Here is a 22255-nt window from a genome sequence, read left to right as displayed (position 1 = left end):
TTGGTTCCAATTTTCGGACATATCTCAACTAAAATGCTTGCAAATCTGCAATCGCCAATTTCATATCTGCAAATAGGTGGTTGCTCGTACTCATTTTACTACTAAATGGAAACTTCCACATCTCTTCTTTTCCTAGCACCACTATTAATTCTAGCAAACTAGTGCATCATTTCCAAGAAAAATGCGAGCAAAATTTAAGAATATTGGTCATAATTATACAAAATGCTAGTACCATTTTATGTTTCATCTTTATCGTGGACAAGCAAATGGGAATTGGCAAGTGCCTCCCCTAGTCGTGCATTGCTTACAACAGGCCAAGGATATTTTCATAAATCAATATTTTCACAGCAATTAAGCATTTCAGATCCTAAAATCATGTCCAGGAGCAGTTACTCCTATATGCTTCCAGAACGAAAATCCCTTCACTGTTGCAAGTATATATTTAATGAAGCATCAAATGAATCAAGAAACTGCGTTAATTCAATGGAGCAGGCTTACCACATTCAAGCATCGGAGCAGGCAAGAGAATAGAAAAAGAGTAAAAACAGAGGGAAATACACGATTTCATTAATTAACACAAACCTAAAAATTTGTCTAGCAAGTCTAAACTACATACTGCTTGCCTGAAAGCCTCAAATGAGCTTCATCACATAAAATTTAACCCCCCACCCAACAATCCAAGCTCAAAAGAAAGCAGAAACATAAAATCAAGGCTTGGTTTCCTCTTCATCCTCTTCAATCTTAGGTGCCAGGTAAAACCTTATATAGCCCATCTCAGCAATCTTGTACTCAACAACAACAGGAAGCTCTGAAGATAAGCTGATGGTCACTGTGTTAGACAAAGGAGTTGCTTTTGTGAAAGAGTTCAGGTATCTCAGGGCAAAAGTCAAAGATACTGGCTCGTTCATCTCTATTACTGTGGCTTCTTCAGGCTGCCAATTTGAAACCAACATGTCAAACATCAGCTTATACCACAAGAAATAATCAACGAGGCAGAAGCACTATAAGCAAAATATCTACCTTGTCAACAGTTGTATTCTGCCTGCAAACGACATTTGCAGTACCAATGTCACCTCTGGTTGAGAATTTTACACCTTCCTTTGTCACAGAAATTACAACTGCAGTTACCAATTGAAACAAAAGTTAAATCTTCAATCACCGTTAGTTAGTTCACTAATGCTGCAGTTAACATGAGAGGCAAATTGCACCTGTATCACCAATACTGCTAAGGTCTTTGCAAATTCTAGCAAACTCTGCAGAAGGCATTCTAACAATAGCATGGTACTCTGCTTCTGGAATCCCAAGATGCTCACTGTCAATGTCCATCAGCTTCATCTCAAAATCAGCAATCTTGTCTTGGGCTGTGATCCGTTACAGTAATCTTAATAAGTTACACCCAGCCATAACAATGGAAGAATGGTAGACTAAATCCAAATTCAGAATCAAATCACAATTTCTAAAACAATATATTCAACTTAATACATGCAACATGCAACACCACACGCTACGATGAATATACTCAATGCCAATTTCTTGGATCAAATGTCAATAATATCACTTCCGAGCTAAATCAAACTAGTTTAACTCATTTTTATTTGATATTTTTTGGAAACAGTAAGGTAATTACTTATAAAAAATTTAATTTAGATATTCAAACACTATGGCAAAAGTACTATTTAGCTGCAATTTGATCTCTTGGATCAAATATCAATTATACTAATTTTGAGCTAAATAAACAAGTTTATTTCATTATAATTATTTAGAATCAGTAAGATAATAATTTTCAAAATTTATAACTTAGATATTCAAAGATTATGCCAAAAGCACTATTAGCTGCAATTTTTCCCACGTCAAAATAACCAAAAGGTACATATCAAAGTTCTAAATAAAGTAATCATAAGCAAAAAAAACAATTTGCAACTTTACATAACAAATTTTACAATGTTTCTAAATCTTATTTATCTGTTACACGACCTAGGAAAAAACTCGGCTTCAGAACAAATAAGTTTGGGAACTTACTGGGGCTTTCAAACATGAAAGTGACGGTGTCACTGCCATCGTCAGCCTTGAGGGTGATGATGTCATCATTTCCCGCACATTTGAGCATTTTAGCCATGTTACCAAGGTTCATCCCCATTGAAATATTACGGTCACAGCGATAGTGCTCAAAACCCTCAGATCGGAGCAGCAGCGCCACTAGCGCCACGTGGCTGGAGTCCATGGCCTGCAGAGAGAATCCGGTGGCAGAGCAATCGAAGTTCGCATCGTTCACCAGATCCTTAATTGATTCTAGAACCTTCTTCAGCAGACTTCCCTGAACAAGCCGTAATTCCAACATTTTCGATGAAAAAGGGGTTTTGAGAAGGTCTGAGGATGTTAGGGTTAGGGTTTGGAAATGGGGAGGAGGGAAAAGGACTGACAGTGTTTGAGAGAGCAATAGAGAGAATGGGTGGGAAATAGGGGTTAGGGTTTATATAGCTGCTGAATTGGGAGGTGTGCTCAAGAATTCAGGGCTCGCTATTGGCGGGAATGGAAATGAACTGCCGAGTGGAAAAAATATTTTTCCCGCCTTTATTTTGGGCTACTTTAGCCCACATATCTCTGTGTCTGCCGCGGAAAGGCCAACGAATTAAGTAGTATGGCCTCTTGGGCTTTAAATTAAGATGGAAATGTCCAAAATAAGTCTAAACTTACCAATTTCTAGCCATTAATTACATACTTATCAAAACTAGTCAAGTGTAAATTAAAAATCTAGATAAACAAGGATTCTTTCTCTCCAAGAATCACGCGCAAAGATCTACTTCTATATTTTTAAGCGTGATCAGCAACACTAGATGCAAGACGGAAAGGAAATTTCATGAATAAGATAGCAAAGATGAAACACAAAGAAAAAAAGTATACAAGATTCCAAAAAATCTAAGCAAAAAGGGATTTTTTTTTCCAATGGATATGGTTAAAATTCATTAAATACATATGGATGAGTCCATATATGAATTTGAGGAAGATTGGATGTGATTTGGACTAGTTTTGATGCAAAATTCATAATTGAAATCGAGTTTAAAAATTTCTCTACGACATATAATCAAACATGTATCTCACATGCACGTATACATAGATATATAGAAGATACATATTTGATACACAAAAGATACATGAGAGATACACATTTGATACACAGTGAGATACATATCATCTTCTTCTATGTTCATCTTGTGTACTTCGAATTTCGCTCAAATGCCAATACAAACCACCTAAGCTCTCCACCAAATCATCCAGAAATTGAGAATCACACTCCTTAAGATATATCCAATCTATTCCAACAACACTTGCCCGAAATAAATTCCAATGTTCAAAACCCAAATTTTTGAATTCAAGCTTAAACAAGCTTTAGTGGTTGCCCATGGTACTTTTAGTTTAATCTTTCGACCCAATCAAACTAGTAGTGATTTCTAAATTGAATTAAGGTGCTCGATTCTTTGAAACTCACTTTAGCTCACTGTATGTTTTAAAAACTAACACTAATAGAAAAATGTTTGGATTAAAATGATATTTGGGCCTTTTCTGGTAAATATTTTATTTTTAGGCTGGTTGGGATTAAAATTATTTATGGACTGATAGTTTGAGTAGTTTTGCCTTTAAACTATTTCAGTTTTTTTTTTGGGGGGGTGGGGGGAATTTAACACCGTGCATCAATTTAGACTATTAATTGGTTAAAATTAACCTACTTTTTTATTAACAATCAAGTAACAAATAATTATATATATATATATATTATAATAATAATTTGTATATCAAAATATATATCACTTTTTGTATATATCAAAATGTATATCACAACTTTATTTTCCTTCTTTGTATATTTAAAATATAAAATTATAAATGTAGTTGTCTATAATTTATTATTGTCTTTATATCCAAGTGTATAACATAAAAATAATTATCTTCTTTTTATATCACAGTATATAATACATCGAATAAAATGTATATCACAATTTTATTTTCTTGCTTTGTGTATATCAAAAAATTATTTTCATTTTTACATATCAAAGTATATATTAAAAAGTTATTTTATTTATTTGAATATCTATGTATAACATCTTTTTTTGTATATACATAAATTTATATACAAGAAATACATTGATATACAAGATGAGAATTAAAATTATTTTTTAATAAAATAAAGAAAAGAGAAAAGAACAAATAATGAACTACGATCAATCCATGAGCCTTTACAAAAGTACAGCACATCCATATTCAAAAGGTAGCTCGAAGAATGATCTACACATATTTGAAACAAAGCTAGAAGAAGAAGATCTATATGAAAGAGATCTCGAGAAAATAGAGGTTGGTTGCAAAAGGAGATAGGATAGATAAAAGAAATACGAGGAGAGCGAGGGAGAGGACAAAAAGAGATATAGTGGGTTACGGAGAGAAAGAATAAATATGAAAGCAGATTTTTTTTGGGATTTTGGTTATACAAACCCTTCTCTTTCTTTTTTTGCCTTCGCCAAACGTAATCTAAGGCCAAAAATTTATCAATTCCTATTATATGTTGTCATCTGATGTTAATCAAACCATAATGTCCACCAAGATCTAATGTGAATTTTTTTATGTACACTACTGCAAGGAGCGTAATAGGAGGGGGTACATGGGATACGTGAACTTATGCTTCCCTCGTTAAATCATATATAGTAATGTTATTTTTTTTTTAAAATATTTAAATATATATGTGTGCACCCAAACTCAAGATATCATATGATGTGATGATTATTTGGTGTACCTCTTCATGTGGGATTAAGAGTTAAAATCGTAAGTCAATCTTGTTATTGTCTCTTTTTTTTTTCTTCTTCTAGAACTAGGTGCCCAAGGGAGATAAGTATTTCCGGTGTCACTTTTTGTATATTAATTAAATATTTTTTTTCTTTGTTTGATTTATTCTTTGAAAAATCTCACACGTTGAAATACCTAATTTTTTTTTGTCACCGTAAAATCCTTTATGATTAAAAGAAATGTGTATATACAAGGTTGGTATGAGAAGATATTGCAAACTTGTTTATTTTAGTTTCCTCTACTATAAAGCTAGGTAGTGGATTTGTTAGGAGTCTTTATTTTTTTTTCTCTTCCTTAGATAGTTAGTTGAATCTTTGCTAGATGTGGCTTTGTACTGAAATTCTTGGTGATTACTAAAATAATTAGTTATCAAAAAAATATGTATACTAAAGGTAGTTGTAGTGGATGATGTAGCATATAATCGATGAGTTCAACTGATTCTAATATTTTTTACACATAGTATATAGATATAAGAAATTACTATCTAATAAAAAATAAAATTGAACTTATAATTTCACAAGTATAATAGATGCAACAATAAGAATTAAATGTTGAACCCATAAATTTTATATCATAGATCTATCTCTTCGTAATAGTGTACCCATCTTTCCAAAATTCTGTATCCACTTCTAGCGATTGCATATTATTAGTGAATTGTTCCTCTGAGAGCACTTATTTGCACTACTATACCACACATGTAAATAATGACGTTAAAGAGACCATATGTGTTAAATCATTAATGGTAGGGGCAGATTTACCTTAGTCCAAGCGATGTCATGTGGCTAGAGCTGTCAATATCGGATGACTTGGCCTAGTCTAGCTCATCCACACGAGCTTTGATATTTGATGGGCTGGGCTGGGCCATTGTTTTAGTAGGCGTTAAAATGATCAACCCAACCAAGCCCTACGTGGGTCGCAGGCTCCCGCGGGCCGGCCCACCATTAAAAATTATTTTTCATATTTTAAAATGTAAGTTTAACTTCTACACACGCGCGCGCGCACACACACACATATATATATATATATATATAAACAAACATACTAATCGGATAGAAAGGTCACGCAAAACTTAATAACTTTTGAAATTCTTCCAATAGATTACTATAAAACACAAAAAGGAGGATAATATTTTATTCATTAAAATAAACTACTCAAAAATATTTTCAACGTGCTCATGGCATATTCAATACAAACAAATCATCTTCGTCAAGTACATTTGAGTCCTCTTATAAAACAAAGATGTCTTAACATCTTCATTCTCATCGAAATTTATAGTTATATGCAATATTAATTAGTTAAGCATTAAGAAATAATTAAAATTTTAAGAACAAAAAGTATTTATATTCACTTAAAAAGTAATTATTAGTTTGAGATTTGACTACTCTTCATATTATTTTTAGTTTCCTATATATTGGTTTATAATAAATCGTTATTAGCTCACGGCCCGACCCAGCCCAACTTCAGTCAAGCCTCATGGGCCATATGCTTATTTGGACAGGACTTAAAAAACTTTATTTTTAAATGAGCTATGAAAATCTTAGCACAACCCTATTAAATCATGGGTTGGGTTGGGCAGGCCTAACAGGCAAAGTCTATATTAACGGCTCTACACGTGACGCTACTTGGTCGGAAAATTTTATTAAATATGTATATATAATTAAAAGGCAAAAATTAAAGTACGATTAAATAAAATAAAGTGACATCACTTGACACAAATAATTGTATAGCTAAAGGTGCCTCTCTTTTTTTCCTAGTATAGGTCGTATAACGACACGACCGGTCCATCTATGCTTCAGGTTAAAGTTTCATAGAGCACAGGAAAATCATAAAGCTCTCAATACTGTAAAAACTTTCCTTACTCCTGCTTCTCCTATAGAACACACCTTTCTTTGCCTCAATCTCTTCAACACTTTTTCACTCACCATGTCTGACTCTCAGCAACACCTGCAACAACTTAACCAAATTAACGACTCTCCAGATATAGGATCTATGCAAATCGATGACACAAGTATGCATACGCAAACCAGCTACTTTCCTACAAACTCTACTAACAGATAAATACCTTCTGCCAACTATAACCAACCAAATACCTTCCTTAAATACTTCAGATCTAGCAGATGAAGTACTCCATAGTCCTACTGACGATGACACATTTATACCAATTACATTAACTGATAAAGCACGTTTATATGAGCCCTGAAAATACTTTGTGATAGTTAAGCTATTTGGTAAACGGATTACTCATCAAATCATACGTAATAAAATGATGACTCTGTGGAAACCAACAGAGGTCCTGCCTCTCATTGATTTGGGTTCTGACTTTTTTCTCATTAAGTTCCAAAGAGAAGAAAATATGATTAAGGCTTTACACGGAGGTCCATGGTTTATTCTTAGTCATTTTCTAACTGTACAAAAATGGGAGCCAAAATTCAAAGCCTCCTCTACACAACTCACATACTCAGCTCTTTGGGTACGACTACCTGAACTGCCTACAGAGTTCTACGACTTGGAAATACTAAGTAGGATTGGTTCAAAATTGGGGCGACTATTAAAGATAGATACATGTACCTCATCTACTACACGAGGAAGGTATGCACGCATATTCATTGGAGTGCCTTTGGAAAAGCCTTTAAAAACGCATCTCTATATAGGGAACCATAGACAGTCTCTTCTCTATGAAGGACTAAATCTTCTATGTACCTACTGTGGAAGATTTGGGCATCCTACTACCAGTTGCCCTGAAGTTGTTCATGCACCCAATGAACAAAACAATAAAACCCAATAGTTGGAATCTAATATCACCCCTGATTCTATACCTATTAAGGAAAATAAATGGAAAACAGTGACCTTCACTAAGAAAAGTATATACCCAACCAAACATCCCAACTTTGACAAGGGGAAGGTGGCTACAATGGCGGCGCCACCAGCAGCACAACCCCTCGCAGGTCAGTCCTCTAACCCTACTTCAGATGTACTGGGTCGGGTCACTTCTACAAGGCAAGTTACACTGCAAAGGCCCGTTATAGAATTTAACAACAAATTCCAATCACTCTCTTATGCTAGGCCTTCAGACTTATAGATTGACCACTTTCACCAAAGCCCAATACCATAAAATCTAGGTACTAAAACAATACTAACTCAGCAACATGCAAAAGCCCACTTCCATACTCCTGATAAGTTGCCGACCTCATTGCCCAATCAAATTACTAATGACCCTAAGCCTAGATTATCTGAACCAAATTCCCCACCTTTAGTTGGTTATAGCACGTTTTCTCAGGACTATAAGACACCTCATGAGTCATTGCCATATAACCATCTACTTACATCCTCAACCCAATCAAGTTTAAACAACTCAGGAAGACCCCTTCATATTCTAGACACGTTGGCTCCAACTCAACACAATACAATACCAACCATGCATGCTATAGTAACCTCGTCTACTTCTGATTCTAGGCTTCCCCAAAATCCATGCAAATAATATGATGAGTTTCCATGTGAAGATCATCATGAAGTACCCACTACCTTATTTCCTTCACTGCTTAATATCTACCATCACTCCATCCAAACAACCAAAACTAATACTACTCTTTCTGCTGAACCACAAAAATTATCAACTCATATTCTCAATGCAGAGACCAACAATCATAGGCACGAGCCACAGTCAGTTTCTGAGGGCAAATATACAAACCAACAACTAGTTGTTTCATCTCCCTAGTCTAACAATGGTGGGACCTCAGTTGCCTCAGAGCTCATCGCCCCTAATCTACACATCTTAGCTCATGTCCACGTACCTCCCACTCTAATCTTGGTTGGAAATGGGACTACAAGGATATGCTCTAATATTCACTCTGCAACTGACCAACCAAGAAGTGGTGTTACTAGTCCAAAATCCAACTCATTTAGCAGAAATAGTGATAGAAGGAATGAGGCTGGGAATGGAAGCTTTCAATCAAAATCAATGGTACACGACCCAGACTCCTCTTCCAATGGAACACCAGGTTTCCAGTTCCACTCATCAGCAGTGGCCATATCCAATGACTAAGATGAGCCTGACTTGGGACCAAACAGTTAGTCTCCTACCCTTCTACCCACCTCATCACATGGGTCAGGTTTATGCATCTTGGTTCCAACCACTGGACTCATTCAATCCACTATCCCCCTACTCGAGCCTACTAAGTCCTCTAGAGAGTCTCACCCCACCAAATAGTCCAATACAATCACCTACTCAATCTCCACATGAACTATACAAAGATACAAGAGAGGAACTGACAACAATACTTGCAGAGATGAGGGAGACAAGAACGGAATTTTGGTGGTTAAAAGGGATTCAATTTTACAACCTCAAAGAACAGTTCGAAAATAAGTTCATTCTAAAGTGCCCACCGAAAATGGTAACATGTAGTCTCAACTTTCGTCAAACCATCAATCCAGAGGTTGGGAAATACGCTATGGTGATCATTCCGACGCTTCTTCAACTTCTACTGAGTCTGGATCTGATGACATCCACAACTGTCCATGCAATGACTCAGGCTCCTATGGTCCAGCCCAAAAACCCTAATTCATACATGAATCTCTTAGTCTGGAACTGTAGAGGCTCTCATAATCCAGAATTTAGGAGACACTTTAAGTCTTTACTCGATAATTATAAACCAACTCTTGCTATCTTACTTGAAATACGAATGCAAGACCATGCAAGCTTGCGTGAAACATTTAATTTTGGAAATATGGCACAAGCTCCTGCAAATGGTCTCATAGGTGGTTTAGTGGTGTTGTGGAATGCAGATCATATCAGCGTGACAGAAATGAGAATCTCTGATCAGGAAATGCACTACATGGTCCACGTTAGTCCCACAAAACCTCCTTGGGTATTATCTGCAATATATGCTAGTCGTCATTATCAGTTACGTGATATTCTTTGGCAAAACTTAAATAATTTGCATGGTAATATTATTATGCCCTGGCTAATAGGGGGCGACTTTAATGAAATTTTAGAATCTAAGGAAAAATTTGGAGGTCTTCCTATGAACAATAATAGGGCTGATAAATTTGTAAATTGCATGCATTACTGTAGCCTTATTGATTTAGGTTATTAAGGCAGCCATTTTACATGGACTAATAAACAAAGGCATGGTCGTACAATATTAGAAAGGCTTGATCGTTTTCTAGCTAATTATGACTGGTTAAGCCTATATCCAAATACGACTGTGACGCATCTTCCTCATACTCACTCAGATCATTGTCAAATCTTAATTAACTTAGAACCACCTCAATCTTTACAACATAGGATATTTAGATTTGAGACGATGTGGGCATCTCACCCACAGTTTCAATAACTTGTTCATGCCACTTGGTCGAATAACCTGCCTCTACTAGCTACTATTAATAATTTTAAGGTAGTGGCCACACGTTGGAATCAAAATACTTTTGGTAATATATTCTAACAAAAAAGAAAGCTTCTGGCTAGACTATCAGGGATACAATCCTCTATACATTATCCTACTAGTATATTCTTACAAAATTTGAAAACTTAATTGACCTTGGAATGTAGTCATATTCTACGTATAGAAGAAGAATTTTGGCAATTAAAATCACGAATTAATTGGTTAAATGAAGGGGATGTCAATACTAAGTTCTATCACTCGTCTACACTTCTCATACGTCGAAGAAATAGAATAACTGCTTTACAAGATAAGTAGGCAACTGGGTATCTACCACTAATGAAATACATAGTTTAATTAATAATTATTTCAACGAGCTTTTTCAAACTGATCAGCTAATTTCGACAAAACGTACCACGAATACTTATAATTGACAGATCTCTACTAATGATATACTTAGTCTTGACTCACCTCTTCATCAAGATGAGATTATGTCTGTATTACACAGTTTTAAGCCATATAAAGCCCCAGGTCTAGATGGTTTACACCCATTTTCTACAAAAAATATTGGCCGGATGTAGGTGATAAAGTTAGTTCCTTTTGTAATGATATCTTCTGCTCAAAGATCATTCCTCCCGAACTAAACAAAACCCTTATATGCCTTGTTCCTAAGGTAAAGCATCCTACTAAAATTCAATAATTCAGACCTATTAGTCTTTGCAATACTGTCTACAAGCTTATTACGAAGATAATTGTTAATAGGCTCAAGCCAATCATTAGTAAAATTATAGGTCCAACACAAACTAGTTTCCAACAAGGCAAAAGAGCTTGCAATAATACTATAATAGTACAAGAATCCTTAAATTACTTAGCTAAAATGAAAGGCAAATATCTGTCAATGTTATTAAAACTTGATTTAGAAAAAGCATTTGACAGGTTAGAATGGTCTTTCATAAGACGTGCATTATTTTATTTTAACATACCTCCCTCTATGATTTTCTTAATTATGTCTTGTGTTACAACCACTTCCATTTCTATATTAATTAACGGTTCAAAAACTCAGTACTTTACACCAACAAGAGGTATTCGTCAGGGAGATCCACTTTCACCTTACTTGTTTATAATGTGTATGGAATTATTTTCACGAAGCATATCCCTATCAGTTGACTATCTAAAGTGGCAACCAATTCGACTGTCGAACAAAGGTCCACTTCCCTCTCATCTCTTCTTCGCAGATGATATTATACTTTTCTCTAAGATTACTACCAAAAGTTGCCATGCAATTATTGATGTTCTGAATAACTTTTCCCAACATTCAGGGCAAAAAATCAATTTTGAAAAGTCAAAAATCTTCTTCTATAAAAATTGTAGCTCCTTCGATAAAGATTTTGTAATTACTTCTTTCAACATTAAAGAAGGAACTTCTTTTGGTAAATACTTGGGATTTTCTATGTTCCAAGCAAGACCCAAAAATGCAGACTTCCAATTCCTCCTTGATAATTTCAAAAATAAACTAGCAGGATGGAAGTCTAGGTTTTAACTTTGGCAGGAAGAGCCACTTTAATAAAATCTACTCTAAACCAATTACCGAACCATATCATACAGTACATTCATATTCCGACTCACATAGTTAATAAAATGAAACAATATCAACGGAATTTTTTATGGGGTACAACTTCAGAAAAAAAGAAACTACACCTTGTTAGATGAATGAAATTACTATACCAAAGGAAGCAGGAGGATTAGGAATTCAAAAATTACGTCAAAAGAACATTGCTTTACTAGCAAGTCTAGTTTGGAGGATATTTAAGACACCATAAGCAATGTGGGCTAACATCCTTCTTAGCAAATACCTTAATACATCACCCAAAAATAATCACTCATAAATTTGGACTAATGTTATCAATGGCTGGCATCACTGTCAACTAGGAATAAAATAGAATATAGGAAAAGGCACACATATTAAGTTTTGGGAAGACTCATGGATTGGGCCTGGCACAACGATTAGATAAAAAATTCAGGGTTCATTACCGTTATACCACCAGAATATCACTATCTCCTTTTTAATAAATAATAAGGGATAGGATTGGAATAAATTCCCATTTGAGTTACCCACTAATATTACTCACACAATTCAAGCTACTTATCTTTCCAAATATAGTAATAAGGTAGATAATATCTTCTGGGGTTTAACTCTAACGAGTCACTTCACAACTAGATCTATATATAGAGTCTTGGAAGCACAGCTAGATGAATCTACTAATAATTCTACAAAATACAATTGGATATGGAAGCTTCCTGTCCAACCCAAAATTAAAGGGTTCATTTGGCTTCTTCGACTACCTACCAAGGACTACCTTAGGCATATTAATTTAATTCAAGATGCTACTTGTCAATTCTGCCACCAAGAGGATGAAACTATTAGGCACTTATTTCTTGATTGCACAAACGCTAAAACATATTGGCAGGAATTGGGTATTCTTCATTTTATTACCTAAAGAATGCCCTACACAAACGCATGTAATTGGGTACATGACCTCATAATTTGTAAGGCTCTTCAATTTCCTTATCACATGAATCCAGCTACATACTTGCCCCTAAGCTTATGGAATATATGGCTAGCACGTAATAACAACTGTTATAAGCATACTATGAACACGACTTCAGTTAAATTCACAACTCAGCAAGCGGCAGAATATACCTACCTAGTAGCTAATAAACATATTTGTGTTAAAAAAAGACAAAAAAAACTAAAATGGAAACCTCCAAAAGAATATTTTTATAAACTAAATACTGATGGAGCACATACAACAACCAAGGCTGGAATTGGTGGACTAATACAAAATTCAAAAGCTGAATGGATGTTGGGTTTTACAGCAGCAGTCCCAAGAGATTCATCAACTTCATCTGTATTGCATGCTTTGTTATAGGGACTTTAGATGGCTTACTCACACAACCTCGTTCCACTGGAGGTGGAAGTGGATTCACGAGATATTATAACACTACTCTTATCTAACAATGTCTTATTTGATAATTTGTTAAGCGACTGCAGGTACTTCCTGGACAGGTTAGGTAAGCCAGTAGTACAACATGCGTATAGAGAGCAGAATAGGGTTGCGGATAAACTAGCAAAGGTAGATGTAATTTTTACCTTAACTCAGTGGTGCATATTTTGGAAGACAACCCAGACTTTGCATGGTCAGTTTTTGAGCAAGAAAGGAGTGCAGTTCAAGGATATGTTTTGGAGGACTTCAGCCCTCACTCAAACAACTATGATGCTATAAATGGCTATTATAATAGTAATGCAGTAGATAGTAGTATTAATATCGGCTTGTATAATAGTTTGGCACCCATTACTAGTACATTATTGTGTAATAGGATGCAACATAAGCATCTGCCCTCTGTACGCAACACTTAATCTTAATATATGTTTATCTTTTAAACCAAAAAAAAGACTCAGCCGGTCATTTCATTAGTTACCACTCTGTTTCCCTCATTTCTATATTTTATTACCTTTTTAAGCTGTATTTTGTATTACCGGGTTGGTTGGCTCGGGTTCGGAGAGGTTTTGGTAAGGTTTGAGACACTTAGTTTCTTTTGAGGAAGCTTAAGTTGGAAAAGTCAACCGGATGTTAACTTATGTATTAAAGGGCTCGGATGTGAGTTCCGATGGTTCGGATAGCTCCGGGAGGTGATTTGGGACTTAGGAGCATGATCGGAATGTGTTATGGAGGTACGGAGTAGATTTAGGCTTGAATTGGCAAAATTGGAATTTTGGCGCTTTCCGGTTGATAGGTGAGATTTTGATATAGGGGTCGGAATGGAATTCTGAAAGTTTTAGTAGGTTCGTTGTGTCATTTGGGATGTGTGTGCAAAATTTTAGGTCATTCGGACGATGTTTGATAGACTTTTTGATCGAAAGCAGAATTTGGAAAATTTTGGAATTCTTCGGCTTGAATCCGATGCAAATTTGGTGTTTTGATGTTGTTTTGAACATTACGAAGGTTGGAACAAGTTTGAATGATGTTATGGGATATGTTGACATGTTTGTTTGAGGTCCCGAGGGCCTCGGGTGAGTTTCAGGTGGTTAAACGGACTAAAATACATAGTTGAGAAGTTGCAGATTTTTGGCTTAAGCCGTTGCAGGCTTTTGGCCTTCGCGTTCATGAAAAGTTGGGGTCATTGAGCTACGCATTCATGAGAGGAGAGCCGCGTTTGCGATGGGTTGTGGATCTGAGCATTCACGTTCGCGAGAGGGGAGACGCGTTCGCGAAGAAGGATTGAAATTTCTGGGCAGAATGTTTTAAAAGCTCATTTCCGCGATTTTTAGCCTAAGTTCCTCCATTTTTGGGCGATTTTGAAGCTTTTTGAAGAGGATTGAAGAGGGAATCAAGGGGGTGTGAGCACGTGATTTTTGCTTCACGAAAACTACTCTAAAAGAACTCACGGATAAAACAAATTTCATCTGTGTACAATTTTTGAGAATTTGCGTGACATTTTGGTAATTATTTTGTCCGTAAATGTTTACCGTTGTTGTGATTAGTTAAAAAATACAAAAAATACATGTTGCATGCACACTCAAGATTTGATTGTATATTTTGGAATTAATTAAACCATGTTTTATTTTAAAAGAAGGAAAATCACAAAAAATATGTATTTTGTTGCATTTTTGTCATTTATGTGTGCCGTTGTGTAATTTTTTTATTTTTTTAATTAAATATTTGACCTTGTGTGTTAATTGTTGTTAAGGTTTAATTAACATTTTTGTAGGCTAATTTTGGTTTTATAAACTATTTTTAGAATTTTATTGATTGATTAATTAAAAGTAGAAAAGAAAAAGAGTTGAAAGTAATAAAGAACACTCGGTTTGGGCCAAAAAACTAAAATAAAAATAGGCCCAAACGAGCTGGCCCAATATACTAAACCGGTCCATCTCCTCAGAGATGCCCAAATGGCACCGTTTCTGTCACAGTTGAGCAAGGCCGTTGATCTCAAATGGATCAATGGCCAAGATCATATCTTCCATACCCGTTCCCTGTACCCGACCCATCACCTAGTTCGAACCGACCCCCCAACTAAAACCAAACAACACCGTTCCCTTTAAGTGTATTGATCCGGGCCATTGATCTCATCAGATCGAACGGCCCAGGATCGATTCCCTCCCCTATATAAAAGCCACAATCTCTCACCCCACGCCCCCCAAACCAAACCCCCCTCCTCTCTAACTCCTTCGTCTCTCTCAACCTCAAAGACCGGTTCCCATGAACAAACCCTAGCCGCCACCCCACCCCTTCGCCTGAAAGCCGGCGGCAACGACGCCGCTGGCCATGAAACTAACACCCCTGAACCACCATGATCCCCTCTCTCCAAATCCACACTCAGCTTACCTCGAATCTTCCCCGAACGTCTCGAATCTTCATTTGAAGGTTCGAGCAAAAAACCTGATCTACACCAACCGACCCCAAAGTCACACCAGTCACTCCCCTGGCCTCACTCGTAACCAAACCATGCTTGGTTTGGTTCGAATCTAGGTAGAGACCTTCGAGCCCCGAATCGGACCGTGTGAACCCTAGAACTCAAAACCATGGGGGTCTGTCCAGTTTAAAGGAAGAGTTGGGGTCTAATCGACCTTAATTGAGGTGTTCTCAGTTGAGGACACTTCAATTAAAGTCCGTTCGACCTCAAAGAGGTCGAGTCCAGTTCGAGCATGGGTCATTTTTTGTTCTTAAGCTTCTGAGGTAATTTCTCCTTTCCTATTTGTTTGTTTATATCTGTTTTTTTTGTTGTTGTTTGTTTAAGGTGGTTTTAGTAATCTTTCAAGTTTTGTCAATGTATCCCCTGTGTCTATCAATATGAAATCACCTCTGTACTTGTTCGAGTTTAATTATTTGCTATCGATTGTATGTGTTGTAATTCGCGTAGTCGATTCGATATATGTCATCGATTAGTTTTACAGTTTTGAATGGTAATAATTTGATCCATCTTGTTTAATTCTGATTAAGCCATTTGTCTGAATTCAGTTGCGAATTGGTTGTAGTTTGCTGGATAGTTAGGGTCCAATTGTTAGTTGGCTGAGTTTGAATTGGTTATAGCTGAAGGGATTAATACAGATTGAAACAGGGGGGGGGGGGTAAGGCAGCAATTTCAGGGAATTTTAAGAAGGTATTTAAAGGAGTCTGAAAATGGCTTAATTTGAATGGCTGTCAATAGGGTATTAAAATACCATTAAACTGATACATTGTTTAAGAATAGTGGGGAACAAGACTTAATGGCATAGGGAGGTTGATTAAAATAAGTTAAAATACCCATAACTTTGATTAAAAAAAGAAAAACATGCGGTATGGGGAGCTGCCAGGAATATCATGGGCATTTTTTGATTAGTTTAGTATGTTTTAGGGGTATGGGCAGAGTTAAGATGGAAAGATATCAAGGCAGCCTGGTGCTTGCTTGTTTTGGCTATAAATAGGCTCATTTAGAACAAAAGAGGGGCTGGTTTTTTTTGATCCTCAGAATCCAGAGAAAAACAAGAGTGTTAAGGCTGGTTGATCCATAAGGCTAAGCTTTACATCAAAGAGCTTGAGCTTGTCTTTTTCTTTGAGTGTTTGACAAATCAGAAAACTACTGTTTCTTGCATCTGTCTGTGTTCTCTTGGTACTGTTGGATTTCAGCTTGTACTCTCCTAGCTTTCTATTGGTTGAGCACTGTTCCATTGGGTTACTGCTTGGTTTTCTGCTTGGTTTTCTTTAAATCTGCCACGGGGTGTCTATTACTGGTTGTTGTTGGCTTCACTGGTTGTTGCTGTGTTGCTGAATCTGCTGTGTTACTGCTTACACTACTGCTGCTTCTACTGATTTTCCTCTACTTCTTTGCTTTCCAAATATCAAGTATTGATCTCAACATTGAATGATGTATAAATGTCAAGTTGATTAAAGCCTATTTGGAAGAAAGAATGAAGTGCAAGCACTACTGTTATGGCATTGGTCTCTATGCCGTTTTATTTCCTAATCATTTTTGAATGTTTAAGTTCTGTTAGATAGGTAATGGTTATATAGAGATTCGAATAATTAAGATCTGTTATAATTTGTGTAATTTGGATTAAGTGAATCTGTAATATGTGATGGACTGTAATGAAATGAGGAACCGTTAAGTATAAATGTATAAATATTTCTGCCGTTGAGTATTAGTTGAGATTGATTTGAATTGATGGTCGTTGGTTAAGTTGATTTCCAGTATTATCAAAAACCCTTTCAATATGTGAATAGGAAGATTGTAAGCTATCGAAGTAAGGTGACGTTTTTTTCAACATGGCAAATTTTAGATAACGTGAATTAGTATAAAAGTTCGAGTTCTAGAATTCAGAGAGTTTAGAGTAAAGTTGTGGTTTAAAAGGCAGGAATTATTGTTAAGTAGATATAATTAGTAAGGATAATTATAGGCAATTAGTTTTAGGCTAGTGTCACTAGACCTTGACCTTTCAATTCTCATTGTAGCCATGTTAATATTCAATTCAAGCTCATAAATCGGCATGTTAACAAATGGAGTAATAGCAAGGGATTTGAAACTCGAATTAGTTTGCAATATATTTGTAACTATGGTTATAGGAGCTTCTGTAGGATAAGGAAGTTGATGTTCGGTCATTTCCTAATTCATGTTCGCTATCGTACCATTGGCTCATTATTTGACATACAGTGCGTAGTTTCGATTTCATTCTTTTGAAGTAGATTCGAATGCGTTTTTCCTTAGGTTTAGTTTTAAGCTAGTAATTGATTAGGATTCTTTCATTTTTAGAGACGGACAAAAATAGAAAAATGTAGTCACTTTATGATTGTCTTTTTTAAAATAAATGAGATGAGCCTCGCTGGATAAACACATAAATGGTGGGGCCCTCGTTAAATGTATGTATTAAATGCTTAGATTCCGGGACGGGCCGTTTAGCAAATTTCACGGCCCTACCCAAAATAATGATACGCTAGTCGCTTTAGGCGCGTATTTAATAATGTTATCTTCTTAAACTCGGGTGCACATTTATGTGACCCAAATCCAAATCTCAACGGAGTCGAAATGTGTCGCTAATCACGGGTGCATTGATTGTGACGTGGTTCAGGATGCATGTCCATGACGTTGCAAACTCCCTTTAAAAATAATGAATGAGACGAGTCTCGACAAACAAGAATACATAAATTGCGGGGCCCTCAACGGATGGTTATTTCGAATGCTTAGATTTCGAGACAGGCCGCATAGCGAACTTTACGGCTTTTCTAAAAATAACAACGCGTTAGTCTTTAGGCGCGTATTTAATAATGATATTTTCCTAAACTCGGGTGTGCATTTATGTAACCCAAATCCAAATCTCAACGGAGTCGAAACGCGTCGATAGGCCTCGGGTACATTGATTGTGACGAGGTTCGAGATACGTTTTCACGACGTTGCAATTCTTTTGTAAAAATAACAACAATAATAATAGAAGCGGTAAAAGAATCATAATTTGCACTAAGTACATAATTGTTAAAATCAGATAAATAAGCCGGATATAACAGTTGAGCGACCGTGCTAGAATCACGGAACTCGGGAATGCCTAATACCTTCTCCCGGGTTAACAGAATTCCTTATCCGGATATCTGGTGCGCGGACTGTAATTTAGAGTCATTCTTTTCCTCGATTCGGGATTAAAACCGGTGACTTGGGACACCCTATATCTCCCAAGTGGCGACTCTGAAATAATTAAACAAATCCCGTTCGATTGTCATTTAATTGGAAAAAACTCTTGTACCCTCGCGGGGCGGAAAAAGGAGGTGTGATAGCTCTGGCGACTCTGCTGGGGATGTAAACCCAGAATCTCTGGTTCAGGGTTCAGAATTCGAGCTTAAATGAATTGTTATATTTGGCTTTGTTTATTATTTGATTTTTACATGTTTGGGCTTAAGGTGCTAAATGCTGCTTTTACCGTTTTGATATTATCTGAACTGTATATAAACTGTGCCGAAACCCTTCTCTTCTTACCTCCGGGGAGGAGCTCGCTGGTCGAGACTCCCTATTCTGTTAGTGTCAATACCTGAAATAAGAAAGAGGCCGGACCAGTTACAAAGCCGGACGATCCCGCGGGTCCCCGGTACGTAGCCCCCTCCTTGACGCGAGTTGTCCGCTCGGGTGCACAATCTAGAACAAATACCCAGGTTATGGACCTAGAATAACTCGGCTTCATGCCGGATCCCTAGTAGGAACGTTTGTTTTCATCACGTGCATTTGACTTTGGAGGCTCAACACAGGGGTTGGGTCTGTCTAGGACAGGTGTACCAAAATGACAAAAGACCATCCTGATGCATCTTACTTGCTTCTACTTGTGCATTTATTTGCTTCGGACTTGCATGCTGACCGGCTTTTGACTAGTTTGAGGAAAGAGATACAGAAGTACGAGGGTTAAAAAGAGTTAAATCACCTGCTTTGAAAAACTAGTAGTGCCGAAACTCTGCCGAATTTTTGAGAAAATGAAAAAAAAAAGAGAAAAGAAAAAAAATAAAAAAATAAAAAAGGGGTTTTAGTTAGTCTTATTTGCCAATGAAAAAGAGTCTTGTTTTCAAAAAAAAGTTTGTTTTATCGGCCCGAACTACGCCGGTTTGATTCTCACAGGGTGTGAGATATGTAGGCAACCCTCATCGGGTCCAACCTCCCTTTTTGCAAAAATAGCCAAAAATGTCAAAATTTTAATTTTCGTGGTAAATAAGTTGGGTGATGTCGTTCTTGTCAAAAATAGCCGAATATTCCCAAAAGGGACGCCGGAAGGCTGACTTTGCGTGAACAGCCACTTTTAGTCATTTTTGGATTTCTGACTGGTTGACTCACCCAGCTTTAAAATCTTTGTTCCCGAAGTGCTGAAAAATCGTGTGCGGAGACGGATCTTTCTTTTAATCTGTGAAAAATTAAAAAAAAAAGGCAATTTGATTGGGTCAAATAAATTTTATTTCTTAATCACCCTAATAAATGTGCAGGATGAGCACGATGCAAAATGAACCTTTTTCAATAATGACCAAAATCCCTTTCAAGTTGGGATTATGGTGGGATGCTTTAGGTGGTGAAGGGCAAGATGATGTCAAGAAATATCTGAAAGGTCTTACGGGTTTATTGGAAATCCAGCCTCGGGGGGATATTTTGATCACTTACTGGGACCCGGTGCACAATGTCTTCCACTTCTCCGATTTTGAACTCACCCCGACTTTGGAGGAAATAGCCGGGTACATCGAAAATGCTGAAGTTCCGTTGAGGCAAAAATACCTGGTTGCTCCAAGAGCTGTCACTGTGCATCGTTTCTTAGATTCGTTAAAAATACCTAGGACGGTCCACAACCCAAATTTGGCCGCAGGTTTTTGTAATCCGCACTTCATATACGACAGATACGGTCATGTCGGGGGATTCAACAACCCGGGCAACAAGCTATGCAGCAAGGGTAACCGTCAGAAGTGGGACGAGCATAAACGAGTGGCTTTTATGGTAACCTTTTTGGGCCTTTTGGTATTCCCACGGGAAGACGGAAACATTGATCTGAAAACAGCCGGGGTTGTTAGTACTTTGCTCATTCAAGACAAAAGCACGCTTGCGCCTATGATAGTATCTGATATCTTCAGAGCTCTCACGGCCTGCAAAGCCAGAGGAAGTTTCTTCGAGGGGTGTAACTTGTTGCTACAAATATGGATGACTGAGCATCTCTGCCACCGTTCCCAGCTCTTGAGTTATGGTTCCTCAAAGAAAACTTGCATAGAAGAGTTCTACACAAGAATCAATGGGGCCAGTCTACCCGAAGGAGTCACAGCATGGACATTATTCTTTCGTACCCTCATTGCCAGCCAAATACAGTGGACACTAGGATGGTTGCCCGTGGATGAGGTCATCCATATGCCGGCAGCTAGGGCCCACTTTCTATTGATGGGGATAAAAAACATTCAGCCTTACGCGCCATATCGGGTCTTGAGACAACTCAGGAGGTGCCAAACAGTGCCTCAGGAAGAAGATCTTAGTGCTCAAGTAATCGAGATTAGCCCTGACGGACAATTCCCTGAAGCAAGAGTTCGTCAGATCTGGAGTGAATGCCAATATTTAAAAGCAGATACTTGCGTACAGGATCAGGCCAAAGGCGAAGTGGCGCCAGGATACCTTGCTTGGTACACGAGGGAACTTGAGCATGAAAAGCCAACCAAAAAACCTCACATTCAAGAGTTCGTTGAGGCGTCACAAGAACCATGGGACTGGTTGGCCAAAGAGCGCAAATACCGGGACGAGGTAGGCAAACTGAAACAACAGATCAAGGATCTGAAATTTGAGAACGAGGTGAAAGTTGCTGCCGATGAGGGAGAGAAGAACAGGTTAGCCCAAGAAAATGAGGCTCTCAAGGCTCAGATCAGACAAATGAGGATAGATGCTGACAATCAGCAAAGGAGTCGGTCGGATGAAAGATTGATTTATGGACTAAAAAGGGAAATCGGTGAGTGCCGGGATGATGTAAAGAAATCTGAGGGTACCATAGCACAACTCCAGGTACAATGGGCAAAGAGAACGAAAGAGCGCACACAGTACCTACAACAGGCAAGGAAAGATTATGAAAAAACCATTGTCGGTCTAAAAAGAAAGGTGGCCACCCTAGAGAGCAAGGCGGCTAAACAAGCCAAGGCTTTTGAAACCGAGAGTAAACATTATTGTAATCTGATGGCCTCAATGGAAGGCGAAATACAGCAGTTACGGAAACAACATCTGCATGATTCTCGGGTTTTGAAGGTTGGAAGGGATCAGATAGAAAGCCTACACCTAGAGAAATATCAAACCAGAAACAAGATTCTGACTATTGCTCGTGCTATCACCAGGAGATGTCGAGAGTGTGAAGAAATGACCCACACTACTTTCATGTCAGCAGTAATGATTTTCGTCAAGCGGACAATGTACGAGCTGGAGCAACTTGAAAGGGATCTCGCACCAAAGCCCGCGGCAAGGCCGAACGATGCCTCGCGGGCACCAACTTTTGGAGCTTTAATGTATTTGTAGTTCGAGTCAGTGTTTTGTTT

The 22255-nt window shown here is 37.3% G+C and overlaps 1 protein-coding gene across 1 annotated transcript; it reads right to left on the bottom strand.

Annotated features, from left to right (window-relative positions):
* Positions 1 to 548: 548 nt before the first annotated feature.
* LOC107778290 (proliferating cell nuclear antigen-like) lies at positions 549 to 2420 on the bottom strand. The gene is given in 4 exon segments (NM_001325257.1): positions 549 to 932; positions 1021 to 1118; positions 1209 to 1361; positions 2020 to 2420. Coding segments are annotated over 4 exon segments (795 nt in total). The 5' UTR covers positions 2339 to 2420; the 3' UTR covers positions 549 to 707.
* Positions 2421 to 22255: the final 19835 nt, after the last annotated feature.

This window comes from Nicotiana tabacum, chromosome 8 (genome assembly GCF_000715075.1).
Source record: "Nicotiana tabacum cultivar K326 chromosome 8, ASM71507v2, whole genome shotgun sequence".
Classification (NCBI taxonomy): domain Eukaryota; kingdom Viridiplantae; phylum Streptophyta; class Magnoliopsida; order Solanales; family Solanaceae; genus Nicotiana; species Nicotiana tabacum.
The sequence above is the reverse complement of the archived record's forward strand: the minus strand, read 5'-3'. Positions and strand labels throughout refer to the sequence as shown.